Source organism: Telmatherina bonti, assembly GCF_933228915.1.
Source record: "Telmatherina bonti genome assembly, chromosome: 18".
Lineage (NCBI taxonomy): Eukaryota > Metazoa > Chordata > Actinopteri > Atheriniformes > Telmatherinidae > Telmatherina > Telmatherina bonti.
Window position 1 is genome coordinate 18287727 of NC_136616.1, and position 15700 is coordinate 18303426.

A 15700-nucleotide genomic window follows, 5' to 3' on the forward strand; every position below is an offset into this window, starting at 1 on the left:
TATGGTCTAATCATTAAATATCTTTACATCACATCTCTATGGACTACAATTGTTGGATACTTGGATACTTGTTCCAAATGATCAATTCTTCTTGTGATTTTGTTTTTATCTAAATATAGGCTTGCTGTTTAGTTGCACCACCAGTGTTAAAATAATATTTAATGGATTGCATCAATGTCTCTCTATGGCGTATGTAATGAAAATCAAGTTTCCAGTACCTGATTCTGGATTTTCATACTGCACAGACAAACCTTCTGGGAAAAAAGCCTGTAGTACAATTAATCACAAATATATTTTAAAAAATATTTACTTTCTGACATTGTGCCTCACGTTCTCTTTGTGTAAATCCATGTAGATGTATGTAAGCTTCTACTCATAGAACTGTGATTTTTTTTTTTTTCCCTCGTGTCTTGTCGAGTATTAAGTAAGCAGAATGATGGTCTGGATCTGTGAATATTTAAGCAAGCTTTTTCCTTCGCTGTATAAAATCACTTCAACTCTGCACCGATTCTTTCAACCAGATATAATCCCAATTAACCAATAAGATATCATGATTTCAAGCCTGGTCTGGTGTCTTTCAGCATCACAGTATAGTGTTTAACTACTATGTGGTCACTTTTGTCAAAAGGTCTCATTAAAAACAAAGGAGATTAAACAAAAGAGGAAAGGAGAGGCAGATGAAAAAAGAAGAAAACCAGAAAGAAAATTATGTTACTGGTACTTTTTTTTTTTTATTAGTATATTAAAGGTCTGATGAGAAAAAATAACTGCACGTGGAAAGCAAAAAGCGGATTCTAAATTTGTTATAATAAAAAAAAAAGCATGTTTCCATGATGGGGCTGAGTTGTTTGTATGCTCATCCAAATCCTAATGGGCCCATTATGCATCCATTTATAGAAGACCTTTTATGTCTATCTGTGCAAAACTCAGGACCATCCAACATTGAAAAATTAAAACAAAAAAACAGTCACGGTGTTTTTCCTTATTCATCCAATTTTGACTAATAACGGGACTTTTTTTTTTTTTTGTCTAAGTACAGAATTTAGAGTGCTGCTCTATGTGTGAGTGAAAATAAACCTGAGAAAAGGTATTTATATGCCTAATTCAAACTAATACACACACTCAAGCTTTTTCTGGGTCCATTAAGGGTTGCAGGAATATACACGGGCATAAAACCAGAATGCTGAATGCAGAAACACAAAATTACCATAATGCTCACTCTGCTTCAGCACCATGGATAACTCCACTCAGCAAGGCAACCGTTGCCTGCAGAGGTCTGTTAATTTATCGCACACAGAAATATCACCAGCAAGGAAGGTTTTGTGGATGGAAAGCATGCTGTACTTACTGGGTGTTTTGCAGAGATTCTCCCAGTCACAGCGCTGGTCTGGTACCAGGTAGAGGAAATGTAGTTCTTATGTTTACAAAGTTGCACAGATCGGAAAAAGTTAAGAAAGAAAGAAATTGCATAGTTAGAAACACATTATCACACTCAACACATCACAGAAACAATATTTAGAAGGAAACAATACTTGAGTAACATGTGCTACGCTGATTTCAGTCCAACTCAATCAAAAAACAACATCTGCGATCCTTACTGGCATCATCACTCTGATTATGTTTCTGGACTGATTAGCACCAACACTGCCCTACCCAGCTTGAACAAGCTGTTTCAGGACTGTGGTTCCAGTTTTGTTAAAAAATAAAAAACCATGTAACTGCATTGTGTTCAAGGCTGATGGTAAATGATGACAATAAAATGTCTGGTTGCATCTAAACTGATTATTTTCACATTTTAAAATAAGGTAACAAATAAAAGAAAATAAGGTAACAAAAGTCATTGATATCTGATGGCTACTGGGAGATTACTGAACGCAGGCAAAAGATTCCTTGATGTTAAAGTTGTCTAAATCTCCAATTATACATCATTATTTTATGGGTATTCAATGAAAAAAAAACTGCATATTGCAGTGAACATTTAAATATAAATATCAGATGTTAGTTTGCATGTGGAAACACTGAGTCAAAGTCTCTAAAGCATGCCGAGGTGAGCAATATTTTGCATGATAAACCTTAGATTTATGTTTTTCTAACTCTTACACCACACTTTTGTTTTTACTGAAAACAAATACACACGTCCTTTGGAGTTAATCTTGCACAAACTAAACATACAAAGGGTAATGAGTAGAGTTAGCTGGGACTGCTGCCTGCACTGGTCAAAGACCACCAAATGAATCACCATCATCAGGAGCCAAACAGCCCTACAAACAGCTTTTGACAGACTTTGCAGAGCTGAGTAAGCACAGACTGACAAACAAAAGCTGCCAGTCCCATATACAAGGCTCGTACAAAGAGATCTCCTCTACTAAATGAATACAGTTGTGGCAGTAATAACGAAGCACTGCTTCATGTTTCATAGCTGCTTTATTAGAAGAAACTGAATATGAATATCGTGATTTTTTTGCTTCACAATTTCAAAATCGATATTTTTTTTTGTTAAAACATCTTTTTTTTTTTTTTAGTAAAAAAAATTATCCAATATAATTTTTTTTGTCATTTTTATTGTTTTTATTGATCTTTCTACTTGTCTTCTTGGGCATTATAGCAGCAGAATGATGGTCTGGCTACTGTGTTGTTTTTTCCTATTGAAATCAAGAATAATGTCTGGCAAAAAAAAAGTTTTGTACATTTTCTTTTCTGTTTTTGGTCTACAAAAATCAGCAATATCGAGAAATAGTGAGAATCCCAATTTAAATCGAATCAGTACCCAAAAAAGTCGGAACTGAATCGACTCAGGACGAAAGCATATCATCACAGCCCTAAAAGAAACCCGTACTGGTATAACCACTCTAAGTGTTGGTGTAGTCCAACACCAAGTGACTTTGGTTTATCATCAACCTGTGCTACAGAATGGCTGCAGAAAATCTAGAGCATCATTCTGCGGTTTCACTGGTACTACAGAAAATGTCACTGTAGTGATGGTCACCCACTGGCAAAACCTTTCCAGGTTAGCAGAGATTTTGTCTTATTGCATACAAATGTATGCAAAGATAAACAAATAAATAAATAATTAAATGCCTGTCCTAAAAGTGAAAAGCAAAGAAAAATGTGCAACCAGCAACAAGACAAAATGGAGATTTGACAGATCTTGTTAAAACAACTATGAGACTTCATACAGATCAAAATGTGGCTGAAAACAAGTTTACATCTTATGGCCGTCGGTGGCATAACAAGCTAGCTGTAAGCTTACCTTGCTCCTCATGCACGACAGAATCCCATCAACAAAAGTAGATTTGATTTTGTGAATCTGAGGGCAACAAAATGGACATTCATATTATCGTAAAGGTCAATCCTTAATGTCCTACAGCTGCTTGTTTTATTCATAAACTTCATTTAAGCCCAGAAAAGACAGAACTAAGTAATGATCCTCTTAAAGGAGACTGTTTACCAAATGTTTGATCTTCTGCTTAAGGTTTAAAGAGACAAAATAAGCAGCTAGGAGCTAACTGACCTGTCTGTACTCGAGGATGATCTTTGGTAGAGGGTGCAGGTCCTGCAGCTGCAGCAACTACAACAGAAACAGTATTTACTATAGTATTTGCAGCTTTTTCAGTAATAAAATGTGGTATTAATGCATAAGAATGAGGCGGTTGTCTTCTTTTAGTGCAGACTATACATTCAGCTGACATAACATGTTTGTGTGTTGCCGTGTGTGCCGTACTGCAGCTTCTGATGTTGACTGTTGTTGTTTGTTGATGGTCTTTGGAAGCTTCTTGTTCTCGCAGCGCTCGTGGAGACGTAGCTTCTCAAACAAAACCTTCAAACATTGTTTTTTCACAAATTCCCAACATTAAACCACAATAAGTGCACGCAGAGAAAACATAATGTGCTTACCATTGATTTTTCACACATTTTCTTTAAACAAAATTGCTGAGATCTTGTTGAGAGAGGTGTAGGAGCATAGAAATGCAGGTCCAGGCACAGTGCAGGGTACATACTGTTCGTAGCTGAGTGCTACTGGTCACCAGGAATATTTCTCCAGCTGCTTGGTGGGCCTCCTGCTCCAGCTGTTTTATTTTAGTCTGTCAAAGACATAATTACAATTAGTTTGCTCTTTTTACCCTGGAAGAACTGTGAATTCTAGTTGTTTACAATTCAGTCAGACAATCAATATCCTCCACCTGTCAGTGTTGCTATTTGCTGTGGGTTGTAACAAACAGAAATCCCAGTTCTACCATGAATATGACCAGAACTCATCTATTCATTCACATATGGTTACATTAAATGAAACTAATTTAAAATTATTATAAAATGTCAGCCGTTTATTGCTTAGCTACATGACAATAAGAAAACCTAGCTCCTGTAATGGTAAAGGAAGCATAAACATTATATTAACATAAATAATTTACGTGTTGTGACATTTTACTTCACACTGATGGCCCTATTTTTTTAAATATGCAATTCAAATAAATATTATTCTATTCACAATATTTGACTAAATCCTTTCTTTTACTTAGTTGGTATTGGGTCTTATATTTACAATATATATGAAGATACAAAGAGAGGTGTATTTATCCGGACTGTGCATATTTCCCCAGACACCAGACTGGGAGGGAATCCTGTAGTAAAACTCTGGATGTTAGTTATAGAGAATATCTGAAGCATGTGCAAGACAAAATTACCTGAAGTTATGCCTCTTTCCATGAGCAAAATGACCATGTTAAACATCCTACAGTACAATTTACTCACAAATTATGTGTATTAAGATCATACAAACAAACAAGTAACAAATGGCTCACCTGTCCACACGAGAGGCATTAAATTGTTACATCCTCCCCATAAAAAACAACCACAGTGAGACATTTTTTTTGTCTTATAAAACCTAGAAAGCCTGAGATAAATAAATGACTACTGTAGCAATACACACATGTATACAGAATAAACTTTGCTTGAAAGAAGCACAAAAACAGAGAAAGTAACGGAAAAATGAACAGAAGAAGAGAAACGTGTTAAATCCAGCTGAAGCATCAAATAAGTTGAGAGCTAAACAGAAAGCAGAAACAATAACAAAAACAAGAGGAACAAAATGGAGTCACGCAGGTAAGATGGGGTGAGAAATGAAGCGAGTTGTAACTGGGTGACAGATTTATGAATGTGGGAAGAAGGAAATGTGGATACAAGACATGAGAACAGCTTAAATGTGACGCTTTTGAAATAAGAACAAGCTCAGGCAAGATGTGAGAGAGTGATGGAAGCAAAATGAAATAGCAGCAGAAAGAGCAATGAAAGAAGCAGGTGGCAAACATGAAAAAAACTGAGGATGAGACAAATAAAAGCATGGAGGGAAATTGAGGTTAGCTGGTAGACATACAACCAAATTCCAAAATAAGTACTTTTTTCACTGTCTCACGTATCGCCCAGAGCAGGCTCCAGACTGGCTCATCAATAATGGATAAAAGCCCCTCAGTACAGCGTTTGTGAGGAATCTGCAGGCAATCGTTTGAATAGCTGCATTTCACACCATGTAAGATCACCATGCTGACTTTTTATGTTTAATCCTCATGCGCTACATCTTAACAAAAGCATTTCTAACGTGATCGGAAGCACATAAACAAAAAGAATGGACCTAGCTGAAATTTACAAATACTGTCTGGGAAGACTAAAGAGCATGCAAGCATGTTTGTGAGATGGAGCTTGACAGGAGGGACTCTCTGTTTGGTGTTCAGACAGGTGAACTAGACAGCTCAGACAAAAAGAAATCCAACGCGACAGAGTGGGGACATGCGTGACTGCTCTCACAGATATATTACAACAACATACACACACAACTTTAAAGCAGAAATGTAGTGCCTCAGTGCGTGTCTGTGTATTCACAGAGGGAAATGCAATGCTCTTTCCTGCAGCAAAAGCCTCTTCGTGGAGAAAAAAATTAAATAAAACCAGACTATTAGACATATTTATAGTAGCACAGCAAGACCAATGCTGGTGCTTCCGGGTGATGTAAGCAAGTTTTAGGGTGTGTTTGAGTCTGGGCTTTTAAAACAAACTATAGATGCGTGTGTGCACAAACATGATCCCTCTAAAATATAGACTCCACTCCAGAGTTAGTTTTTTATCTGCAGGTAAACAGGACATGCCTCTGGGGGAAATCCCCACACTGCATCAAGTAAATCCACCCAGAAAAAAACAAGACAAATTAAATTTTTCTTTCCTTCATCATTTTTTCCCCCTTTTCCCAGCCTGCTTCCGGTTACCTAAAATCCACCTACTTAGATTTTCTGGGCTTTGTTTTTGTTATGCAGCAGCTGTTTATTCCACCTTTTTTCCAGTAGGTGGACTCAAATTCAGACAGGTAGAAAGGATGCATTGCAAGTCAGAGCTGAGCCTCAACGTCTCAGAGAACACACAAAAAGCTCAGAGGACACTTTTCTATTAACTTCCGTAAAGAGATCAATTTTGTTCCATAGGACAATAATACATGTTTGACTAAGTTTACACTATGAGCAGCTGGAAAAATCTATTCTAAAAATGAACAACACAAACTGGATTAAGACAAGCTGGTCTGGAATAAATTTTACACTGAATTACTTTAGATGGTATTTAATCATGCAACTGACCAGTACATATTTGTGTATACTTCTTTTGATTCATCGTTATGTTCTCACTAAAGAATATCATTAATAACGAAGTACACATCCATAACTTGTGTACAGAAATTTATCCGCGTCACTGTGCCAGCAGTCACATCAAAGCTCTTGTCCTTAAGACAAATTGTGCTGCTCTGTTGCCAGCTTACCCCAAGCAGGTCTGACGTCCTCTTTAGTGCCTCTTTGTCCACATGGATGCGGTGGCTCTCCATGGCTGAAATAATGCACAAATATCTGTATCCACAAGAGCTGATGCTGTGAATCTGGGTTTATATATGATTACGACAGGTGCAGAAATGTGTTTGTGAAAAGAGAAGAGATCTCTAAAGTGAATGCATATAAGTTCTGGTAAAACAATATCGTCTCCAAGTCAAAACCTAAAGACACTCAACATACGGTTCAGCTGGATACTTTCTGAGTATCATTAGTAGAAAGGTATTCACCTGCCAGAACTGGTATCATGTTCAGCTCCATATCTGAGTACAGCCCCCACAAGCCCTGGCTCTGAACACAGACAATCAGTCAGGCAATCTTTTGGAGAGAAAATTGACTCAATAACATTGTGTGTGTGTGTGTGTGTGTGTGTGTGTGTGTGTGTGTGTGTGTGTGTGTGTATGTGTGTGTGTGTGTGTGTGTGTGTGTGTGTGTGTGTGTGTGTTTGTGTGAAAAGCATGATTTTAAAACTGTTTAAACTAATTTACGTGTAACTTTTGGGTAGCTGTATGTGTAAGACGTGATTTATATTGAATGAATGAATGACTGAACGAACAAATGAATGAATGAACTTTATTAATTACACAGTGGAGAAATTCTGTATAAATTGTATAAACTATTTTTTGTGCAACTTTGAGTACTTCCAAATGTGTGTTCAAATGCACACACAAATATTCTATCTATCTATCTGTCTGTCTGTCTGGTGCAATTATGTAACTTGTGAATACCCAAAGTAACGCACAAAACGGCTTATAAAGTTTACAGACCATGTCTTACTCATAAAAGTTCCCAAAGTTACACACAAATTACTGTACAGGTTGAAAATCATGAAATACACGTACACAATGATATTGAATCGATTTCTCTCCATACATTCTGAGTCTATTGTACAAACAGGGCAGGTGTGTGTTGGTGTGTTGTGCTTCTGCCAACCTGTAGTTTAGAGCTTAGGTTCATGTTAAGCTTGTAGAGCCAGTTGAGACCTGAAATGATCTGGGAAACCTGAAAGAGAAAGACACAGCAGTGCATATAGTGAGAAAGCAGAGTGGAATATCATCAAGCTCTTAGGATATATTAGGTATAGATTTACCTCATGAGTTAATGATTCTCACACAGACATTATCAAAATTATTAGCATAACTCCTCTTAATGACAGTTTTCACATAAATAAGCTACAACTAGCACATATAATTAGAATATATATTCAAAATAAGAATAGGAGCCCTAAACTAATATTTTTGTAATCCTGTTATACAATGTAATCTTTGCAATAAAATATTTTTTGTGGTACTTAATAAGAATTACACACTAGCTGCTGATCTGGCCCTCAGGTCTTGTGCAAGCTGCTCGACTTCATTTATTTTGTTAGATTAACTCTTTCAGCTCATCTTATCAGTGTTTAGTACAATAAAGAACCGTTTTTTTTCTCTCATCCCGTCTTGCTGCAAAAGATTTCAGGTGTACATGCTGCATTGTCCTGTTAGATATGGAGCCTCTGGTATGTTTTATTGCTTTAATAATCCTGTTAATTCAATTCTGCTCTTTAAAGAGTCAAGGCAGACTGAACCAGAGGCAGTAAAATAACTGCTGTATATATTAAGACTTCCTCACCGTTTCGTATTTAAATTTAAACTCTAGGTTTGTCTTTCTGTGCAAAAATCTCATGTAACCTGTTAATATGTAGCAAACCTGTTTAGATACGTCACATATTGTCATTACACATTGTCAATGATTTTGGTGGTGAGTTTGTATGTTTTTTTTGTGTGGATATGTTGGTTACAGTCATATAAGCCTTAAAAATCCAAATAACATGAGTTGTTGTGGACATAAGACTATATATGTATACAATGGTGGGTTTATACATTCATGTATATACTTAACCAGGTGCTTTGTTGTGTTTTTTTGTCAAAATCTACCACAGATTTAAACAATGTTATGATTAGAAAACATAAAAAAATTATAAATGTTTGAATAAATAAACTGCTTTCATACTTTACTCACCTTTTGTGCACCAGCTGCAGGAGCTGTAAAGGGTCTTTTGCAGTGTTTGTTAAGAAGCTCGTTAAAGCAAGATGAAGGATCTGCAGGATCCAGCAGCCACCCAGACACCTGTGGGTCCTGGATCTGACAGCCTGCCACTGCAGAATGTAAAAAGCTCTTTATAATGATGAACACTCAATACTGCAAATTATTTCATGCTAATACAAGAGTCTTAGTGAGCTTAATGGAGTTTGGAGTCAATGAGTGTGGGAATGGAAGTGTCCTTGATGAAACTTGCCAGATCTTTATCTACTGTACAGTACACCCTTCAAACATCAGTCACCCACAACTTTAAACCAGCTGCCTGTCACAATGCATCTCTGCCAAGCTATTAACACTGCTCTGATCTGCTGAGATGCAAAGAGGATCTCTAAGAATCTAACTTGTGTTTGTTGGGGAGATTCTGTAGATACTTATTTTTGCTAAGTCCCTTCTTCCTTTATTGCACGGTATAGTCTGGCAAGAAACAATATCTTACTGGATGAAGCAAATGCCATTACATACACCATCCCAGTCACTGCTTTCTTTCCAAACATTATCCTATGCCTGTCTCACCCTTCAGCTGACAAAGCACACACATTCAGCTATCTACAGCTGGCCACTTTTTTCCACAGCTCTTTGGTTTAAGTTCAAGTTGAACTTGAACTTCAAATCTGGGGGCTGCAAGGTGGAAAAGAAGGTCCCTGGTTTGGGATTGGTTTGGCCCCTTGGCTGGGGCGAGGTTTGGACAGTGGCCTTTCTGTATGGAGTTTGCATGTTCTCCCTGTGTATACGTGGGTTCTCTCTGGGTACTCTGGCCTCCTCCCACCATCTAAAGACATACATGTTAGGTTAATTGGTCACTCTACAATTCCCAGTGGAGTGTGTGTGTGTGTGTGTGTGTGTGTGTGTGTGTGTGTTAGTGGTTGTTTGTCTCCGTGTGGCCCTGCAATGGACTGGTGAGTTGTCCAGGGTGTACCCAGCCTTTCGCCCAAAGACTGCTGGGATAGGCTCCAGCTTCCCCGTGAACCTTCATTGGACTAAGCGGATAGGAAAATGAATGAATGAATAAAGGTGAAATCTGCTGGGTCCATGCTGGCCAGATTGCCACGGGCGAAGAGGTTTTCTTTTCAGCACTGTTGGTTCGTCTGTCTGTTTTACCTCGACAGATAATGGGCAGAATCTTTAGTGAAAGATCTAATTCAAGGTGACATTATGGTAGATGTTAAATATATGAACAGCTAACCCAGATTAGCTGTTAGAAAAAATGCCAATTTCTTCAGTAACTTCAAGAATATTATAGTCATTTGCTTAGTTTTGTGTCAAAAGCTGATCTTTGAGAGCTGCATGTTTTGGATGTTTCCTGCAGCAGCTCACCTGAATCCAAGTGCTGGGTCAACATGGCAGTGGTGTACACTGTCACTACCAACATGCAGCGTGGCGTAGCGGTTAGCACTGTGGTGTATTGGTTAGCACTGTGGTGTACTGGTTAGCACTGTGGTGTAGCGGTTAGCACTGTGGTATATTGGTTAGCACTGCGGTGTACTGGTTAGCACTGTGGCGTAGCGGTTAGCACTGTGGTGTACTGGTCAGCACTGTGGCGTAGCGGTTAGCACTGTGGTGTACTGGTTAGCACTGTGGTGTGTTGGTTAGCACTGTGGTGTACTGGTTAGCACTGTGGCGTAGCGGTTAGCACTGTGGTGTATTGGTTAGCACTGTGGTGTACTGGTTAGCACTGTGGTGTACTGGTTAGCACTGTGGTGTATTGGTTAGGACTGTGGTGTACTGGTTAGCACTGTGGTGTACTGGTTAGGACTGTGGTGTATTGGTTAGGACTGTGGCATAGCGGTTAGCACTGTGGTGTATTGGTTAGGACTGTGGTGTACTGGTCAGCACTGTGGTGTATTGGTTAGCACTGTGGTGTAATGGTTAGGACTGTGGCATAGCGGTTAGCACTGTGGTGTATTGGTTAGCACTGTGGTGTACTGGTTAGCACTGTGGCGTAGCGGTTAGCACTGTGGTGTATTGGTTAGCACTGTGGTGTACTGGTTAGCACTGTGGTGTATTGGTTAGCACTGTGGTGTAATGGTTAGGACTGTGGCATAGCGGTTAGCACTGTGGTGTATTGGTTAGGACTGTGGTGTACTGGTTAGCACTGTCGTGTATTGGTTAGCACTGTGGTGTACTGGTTAGCACTGTGGTGTACTGGTTAGCACTGTGGTGTACTGGTTAGCACTGTGATGTATTGGTTAGGACTGTGGTGTACTGGTTAGCACTGTGGTGTACTGGTTAGCACTGTGGTGTATTGGTTAGGACTGTGGTGTATTGGTTAGCACTGTGGTGTATTGGTTAGCACTGTGGTGTAGCGGTTGGCAGCCTTGCTGGTTTTAGCCTCAGCTGAGAGAAGTTCACATCTCTTGAATTTGCATGCTCCCTGTGTATGTGTAGGTTCTCTCAAGGTACTCTGGTTTCCTCCCACCGTCCAAAGACATGCGTTTTAGGCTTTTAACTGCTATGATTAATAGCTCACTTTAAGGTATGTTGGAGCAGGGAGACATATAAAATTGTGGCCCTCAAAGACTGGAGCAGGACACCCCTGCTCTAATGGTATGTTTCCAGAGTAATAGATTCTGGGATCTATCCTTATGATAGAAAGAAAAAGTGATATTAGCTTGGAGTATACTTAGTAAGTGGGTGGGCCGTGAGGCGTTTGAGAGTTTTTTTCTCAGGTTTTCCCATGTCTTAGCAGAGGCCTGCGTTTTCTGAGTGCTTCTATTTTTTTCTAAATAGTTTAATCCTCCCAACCAATATTTTACTGTTAGCAATTTTTGAGGTCCATGAAGACCCTACCAGACTAAATGGCAAAATTAAAATCACAGACTTGAAAGGGAAACCATGAAGTCTCTATTGATGTGAATGTGAAGGGAAACAAAGTCAGGAGGTAAAAACTAACATGAGTGGACATATTTCTCACTCAACACTCAACAGAAGAAAGACACTGAGCTACAAAATAAAAGAATTACAAAAGCTTGTGGTTGTGATTTAGAATACTCTAAGTATTACATCAACATAGAAAATGACCCTTTCCTTGACAAATGCTGAATTCAGTCATTTTAATCTGAAACAGAACTAAAAAAGAAAAACAAAAGCAGGAACAAATGTGTATGACTCCATATAGTTCCTTGTAAATGTGAAAATGCATTTAGCTCTATGAACCCTACCTTGTTTCCAGCTGAGGTCTTGTGTGTTTAATTGTAGAGCTGTACAAAGCAACTCCTTGGCTTTAAAGCAAACCACCAGCTGAGATCTTGACAATATCAGCAGAAACATATCTCTGTGAGGCACAGAAAATAAAGATCCACAATTCACAATACTCCTTTATCAGCATGAAAACCTATCATAACTTTGTCCACTCTGGGCTGGTTGGCAGGCTCTTCGTCATATTCCCAAACACATGAAGAAACAGACCTTGTAAAGAGCTCCTGGGTGTGGTGTGTTTGCTGCTGAACCCATGGGGGTGTGTGCTCTAGTTTTAAGTAGATCAGACTGTCATTTGGCAGGAGCGAGTCCTCAGGTGTGCTGCAAGATGGATCGCCCTTCATCAGTATGAACAGGCCACACACTTGTGGAGTGAGCTTCTATATGGAAGACCAAAGAGGTCAAAGTTAGAGCAAAGGGGCCACATATTTATAAAACAGCCAGAGACAAGAGTCCAGAGTTATCACTATATCATGCTGATGTGTGATGCACATTTTTTCTTTTTTTTTTTTGTTCTAACAGATTTTAATATCGAACAGATATAATGCAAAAGCTTAGTATTGGAGGATTTCCTAATTATAATATTATTTAGTGATAAATCCATTGCAGATTTATATAGAAGATTCTTCCTTGTTAGATTCAACTTAGTGATTGCCTTTTCCATTTTTTTTCGACAAATGGCTGCAGTAGAACGGTCCAGGAAACAAATCAGGGACTATTTGTGGATAGAAAATGAACATGAATAAATAAAATGTCAACAAATAACAAGTATGAAACTACCAAAGCAAAAGGAAATAAATATAGAAGATAAAAAGAGTGGCATTCAATCATAAATAAAATAAGGGCACCATGGTGTTATTTACATTTTTCTTCAGATTTTTATTTTTAACTTTGCTTCTTGAAGCCTCAAATAAAAAGTTATTCTTTCCTCAAAAAAGATTTCAAACACTATTTTGTTCAACTCCTCTATAGTTGGTCTGGTTTAAGCCTTTTTTGTCATGGCTTTTTTTGCTGCAATGCTCAAAAGCCCACACAAATATTTTACCCTTTTTACATATAAGTTCCTCTCAGTTCCTGTAAGCAAAACATTGTTTTTTAGAGCATATATATTTGATAATTCCGCATAAAAAAGTGCCCAGAAAGTTTATATGTTTTGACAGACCCAAAATGAATGAAAATAATTGGCTTTCTGTGAGACACATTCTCCAGCAGTGGGGTTTATGGACTGGAAATATAATTTTAAAAAAGTCTTCTGCCCAAATGCTCTCCATGAAATTGAATTGAAGTCATTAATCTAAACCCTGAGTTTTAAATTAATGATAGTTTTTGTGATTTGTGGGATGTTTTGTAGAATATTGTGCAATATGATTGAATTTAATAATAGTAATTTCTAGAGTACAGCCCGCTACTTTTTTCATATGATTTGAATCCCGCAGCTTAAACAACCATGCAGCTAATGTATGTATGTTTTACTGGGTAACCAATGATTTTGTTCATGCACACACCCTCCTCATTGGCTGATGCCAATTTCCTCTACTCATTTTTAAAACAACTTTGCCTTTCAGGTTGAAGTATGTGACTCGTAACAAAGTACAATAGCACTAAACCCCGTGTGATAGAGCTCTGCTTACCTTTTCAAGGTCCAACTGTGTTGTTCCATCTCGGTATACCATAGTTAACAGCAGCACCTTGGCTTTACCAGCTTCCTCCAGCATTTGCATCCTCTCTGCTGGACTTAGCTTTCCAGAATCCTTCACCCTAGTGTCTGAAGTTAGAGCTCCAGGCAGCCAGACAGTTTTGGACTGAATCTTCAGGTCAGTGGTGTTAATCATCTGGAAACCTTCATGATCATTTGTGGCTGGATCAGTCCTACGTTTGGCTGACATGCATTCACGTGGCTGGCTTTCTGGGATCTCTTTAGAAGGATCCTTTCCTGTTGCGTTGCACTGTTTTTCCACTTTGTTCTGCCAAATATGTTGACTTTTACTTTCATGGGGATGGATGCAAGTCAGAGATTCTTGTGCTGTAAGTACAGCTCTTTTCAACTCAGTCATTACTGACTTCTCCCCAGTCAGACATGCTGCTCCCCATATAGTTTGATTGACTTGGGGAAGGGGGTTTGCACGTTGTTGCTGTAATACATCATGCTTCCCTTTTTGCAGAAATGTTGGAGTCAGACGAGGATGATGTGATTGATTTTGAGAAAAAAACAGGTTCCTGTTTGGAGCTGCAGCATCTGACATGAAGTGTTGTGTTGAGGAGTCCCGTCCAGCAGCAACAATGCTTGCTGGGAGCAGCATCATGCTGGACTTAGTCCCTCCGCTGCTTCTATTAGTGCTCTACACCACATAGATGTGAACAGAGAAGAGAAAGAAATAAAGGAACAAAGGTTTGAAACAAGAATAGACTTAGCATGACTCACTCTGAAAACTCTGAAGGCACTTAAAAATATATTGTCACAGCTCCTGATACTATTATAGAAACTGTAAACACAGTGCTGCAATTAAGTTTATAAGAAAGATGTATAGACAGGAGAAAATATACAGTAGCTGCATACTTAAACTGGAAAAAAGATGGTGACTTTATTTGAATATTCTTCTTTATGCTTTAAGTTCAAATATGCTATCATTTGTAAAGGGAAAAAAAAAGACAAAATGACAAAAAAAAAGAGAGGAAAATGTATCTGAAAGTGAGCGCTGAAAGTGCTTTGTGCCAGATGAGAAAATAGACAGTAAATCTGACCAGTCTGACTCTGGACAGGGTCACAGACACACAGACATAGACACACTCAACAGTAACGCACAAATAAATGTATTTTTCTTAAAATGAGAAAAACAAATATTTTTGTTAATAGGTGCTCTCAATTATTCTTTTGTGTTTATGTAACATTCGTTTATTATTATGATCATTTTTCTGTGAAGGGAATTTTGTGTTCTGATTTGTTGATTGGAGGCCTGCTGGCCCAGGTGTGTGTGACCAGACTAATAAAAGACACTTACTCACAGCTGATTTCTCTATTGTGATGTGACTTCAGTCAAAAAGCAGTTGTCTACTGTGTGTCTTTGGACAATATCAGTGTCCTTTAAACTTAAGTCTAAACTGAACGTGGAACTGCTGCGTAGTTTCAACCTGCTAACACAATCGTTATTTCTTTGGTTAAATGAAAATAATCATTTAATGCCAAGTGGTGTAGGGTTTAATGTGCTTGTTTTATGGATTGCTAGTAAATTGCATAATTAGACCTTTAAAGGGGTCCTATTATGGTATTTGGAGTCTTCTGAGCTTTCTACAGTGTGACAGTGTTGAATCCTCATCAGACATGTGAACGGCACTGTTTTTTATCACCTAAACGCATGTTTGAGTTTGAGTCTGAGTTTCAGCACTCTCTCTGTTCGGTTTCCATGGCGACGAAAAAAAGCGTCGTTTTAGAGAGTTTTTTCTACTTGGAAATCCTTGTGACGTCCCGGGGGATAAGGTTCGGTGATTGGTTACCTTCTACTGGTTAACAAGGGCATGTACAAATACATCAGGCGGGTGGAAAACGTCAGATAAAGTTATTTTGA

General features: G+C 38.4%; 1 protein-coding gene across 1 annotated transcript in view; it reads right to left on the reverse strand.

Annotated features, from left to right (window-relative positions):
* Positions 1–15700, reverse strand: part of poln (polymerase (DNA directed) nu) — a gene marked incomplete at both ends in the record, with an annotated part of 62293 nt that overhangs the window by 42622 nt on the left and 3971 nt on the right. Inside the window, 11 exons of the mRNA XM_079257772.1 lie at positions 1349–1414; positions 3251–3307; positions 3512–3568; positions 3722–3817; positions 3999–4082; positions 6797–6861; positions 7091–7151; positions 7794–7862; positions 8862–8998; positions 12101–12213; positions 12348–12517. Of these exons, the coding sequence (XP_079113898.1) occupies positions 1349–1414; positions 3251–3307; positions 3512–3568; positions 3722–3817; positions 3999–4082; positions 6797–6861; positions 7091–7151; positions 7794–7862; positions 8862–8998; positions 12101–12213; positions 12348–12517 (975 nt within the window). The remainder of the gene's footprint in view (positions 1–1348; positions 1415–3250; positions 3308–3511; positions 3569–3721; positions 3818–3998; positions 4083–6796; positions 6862–7090; positions 7152–7793; positions 7863–8861; positions 8999–12100; positions 12214–12347; positions 12518–15700) is intronic.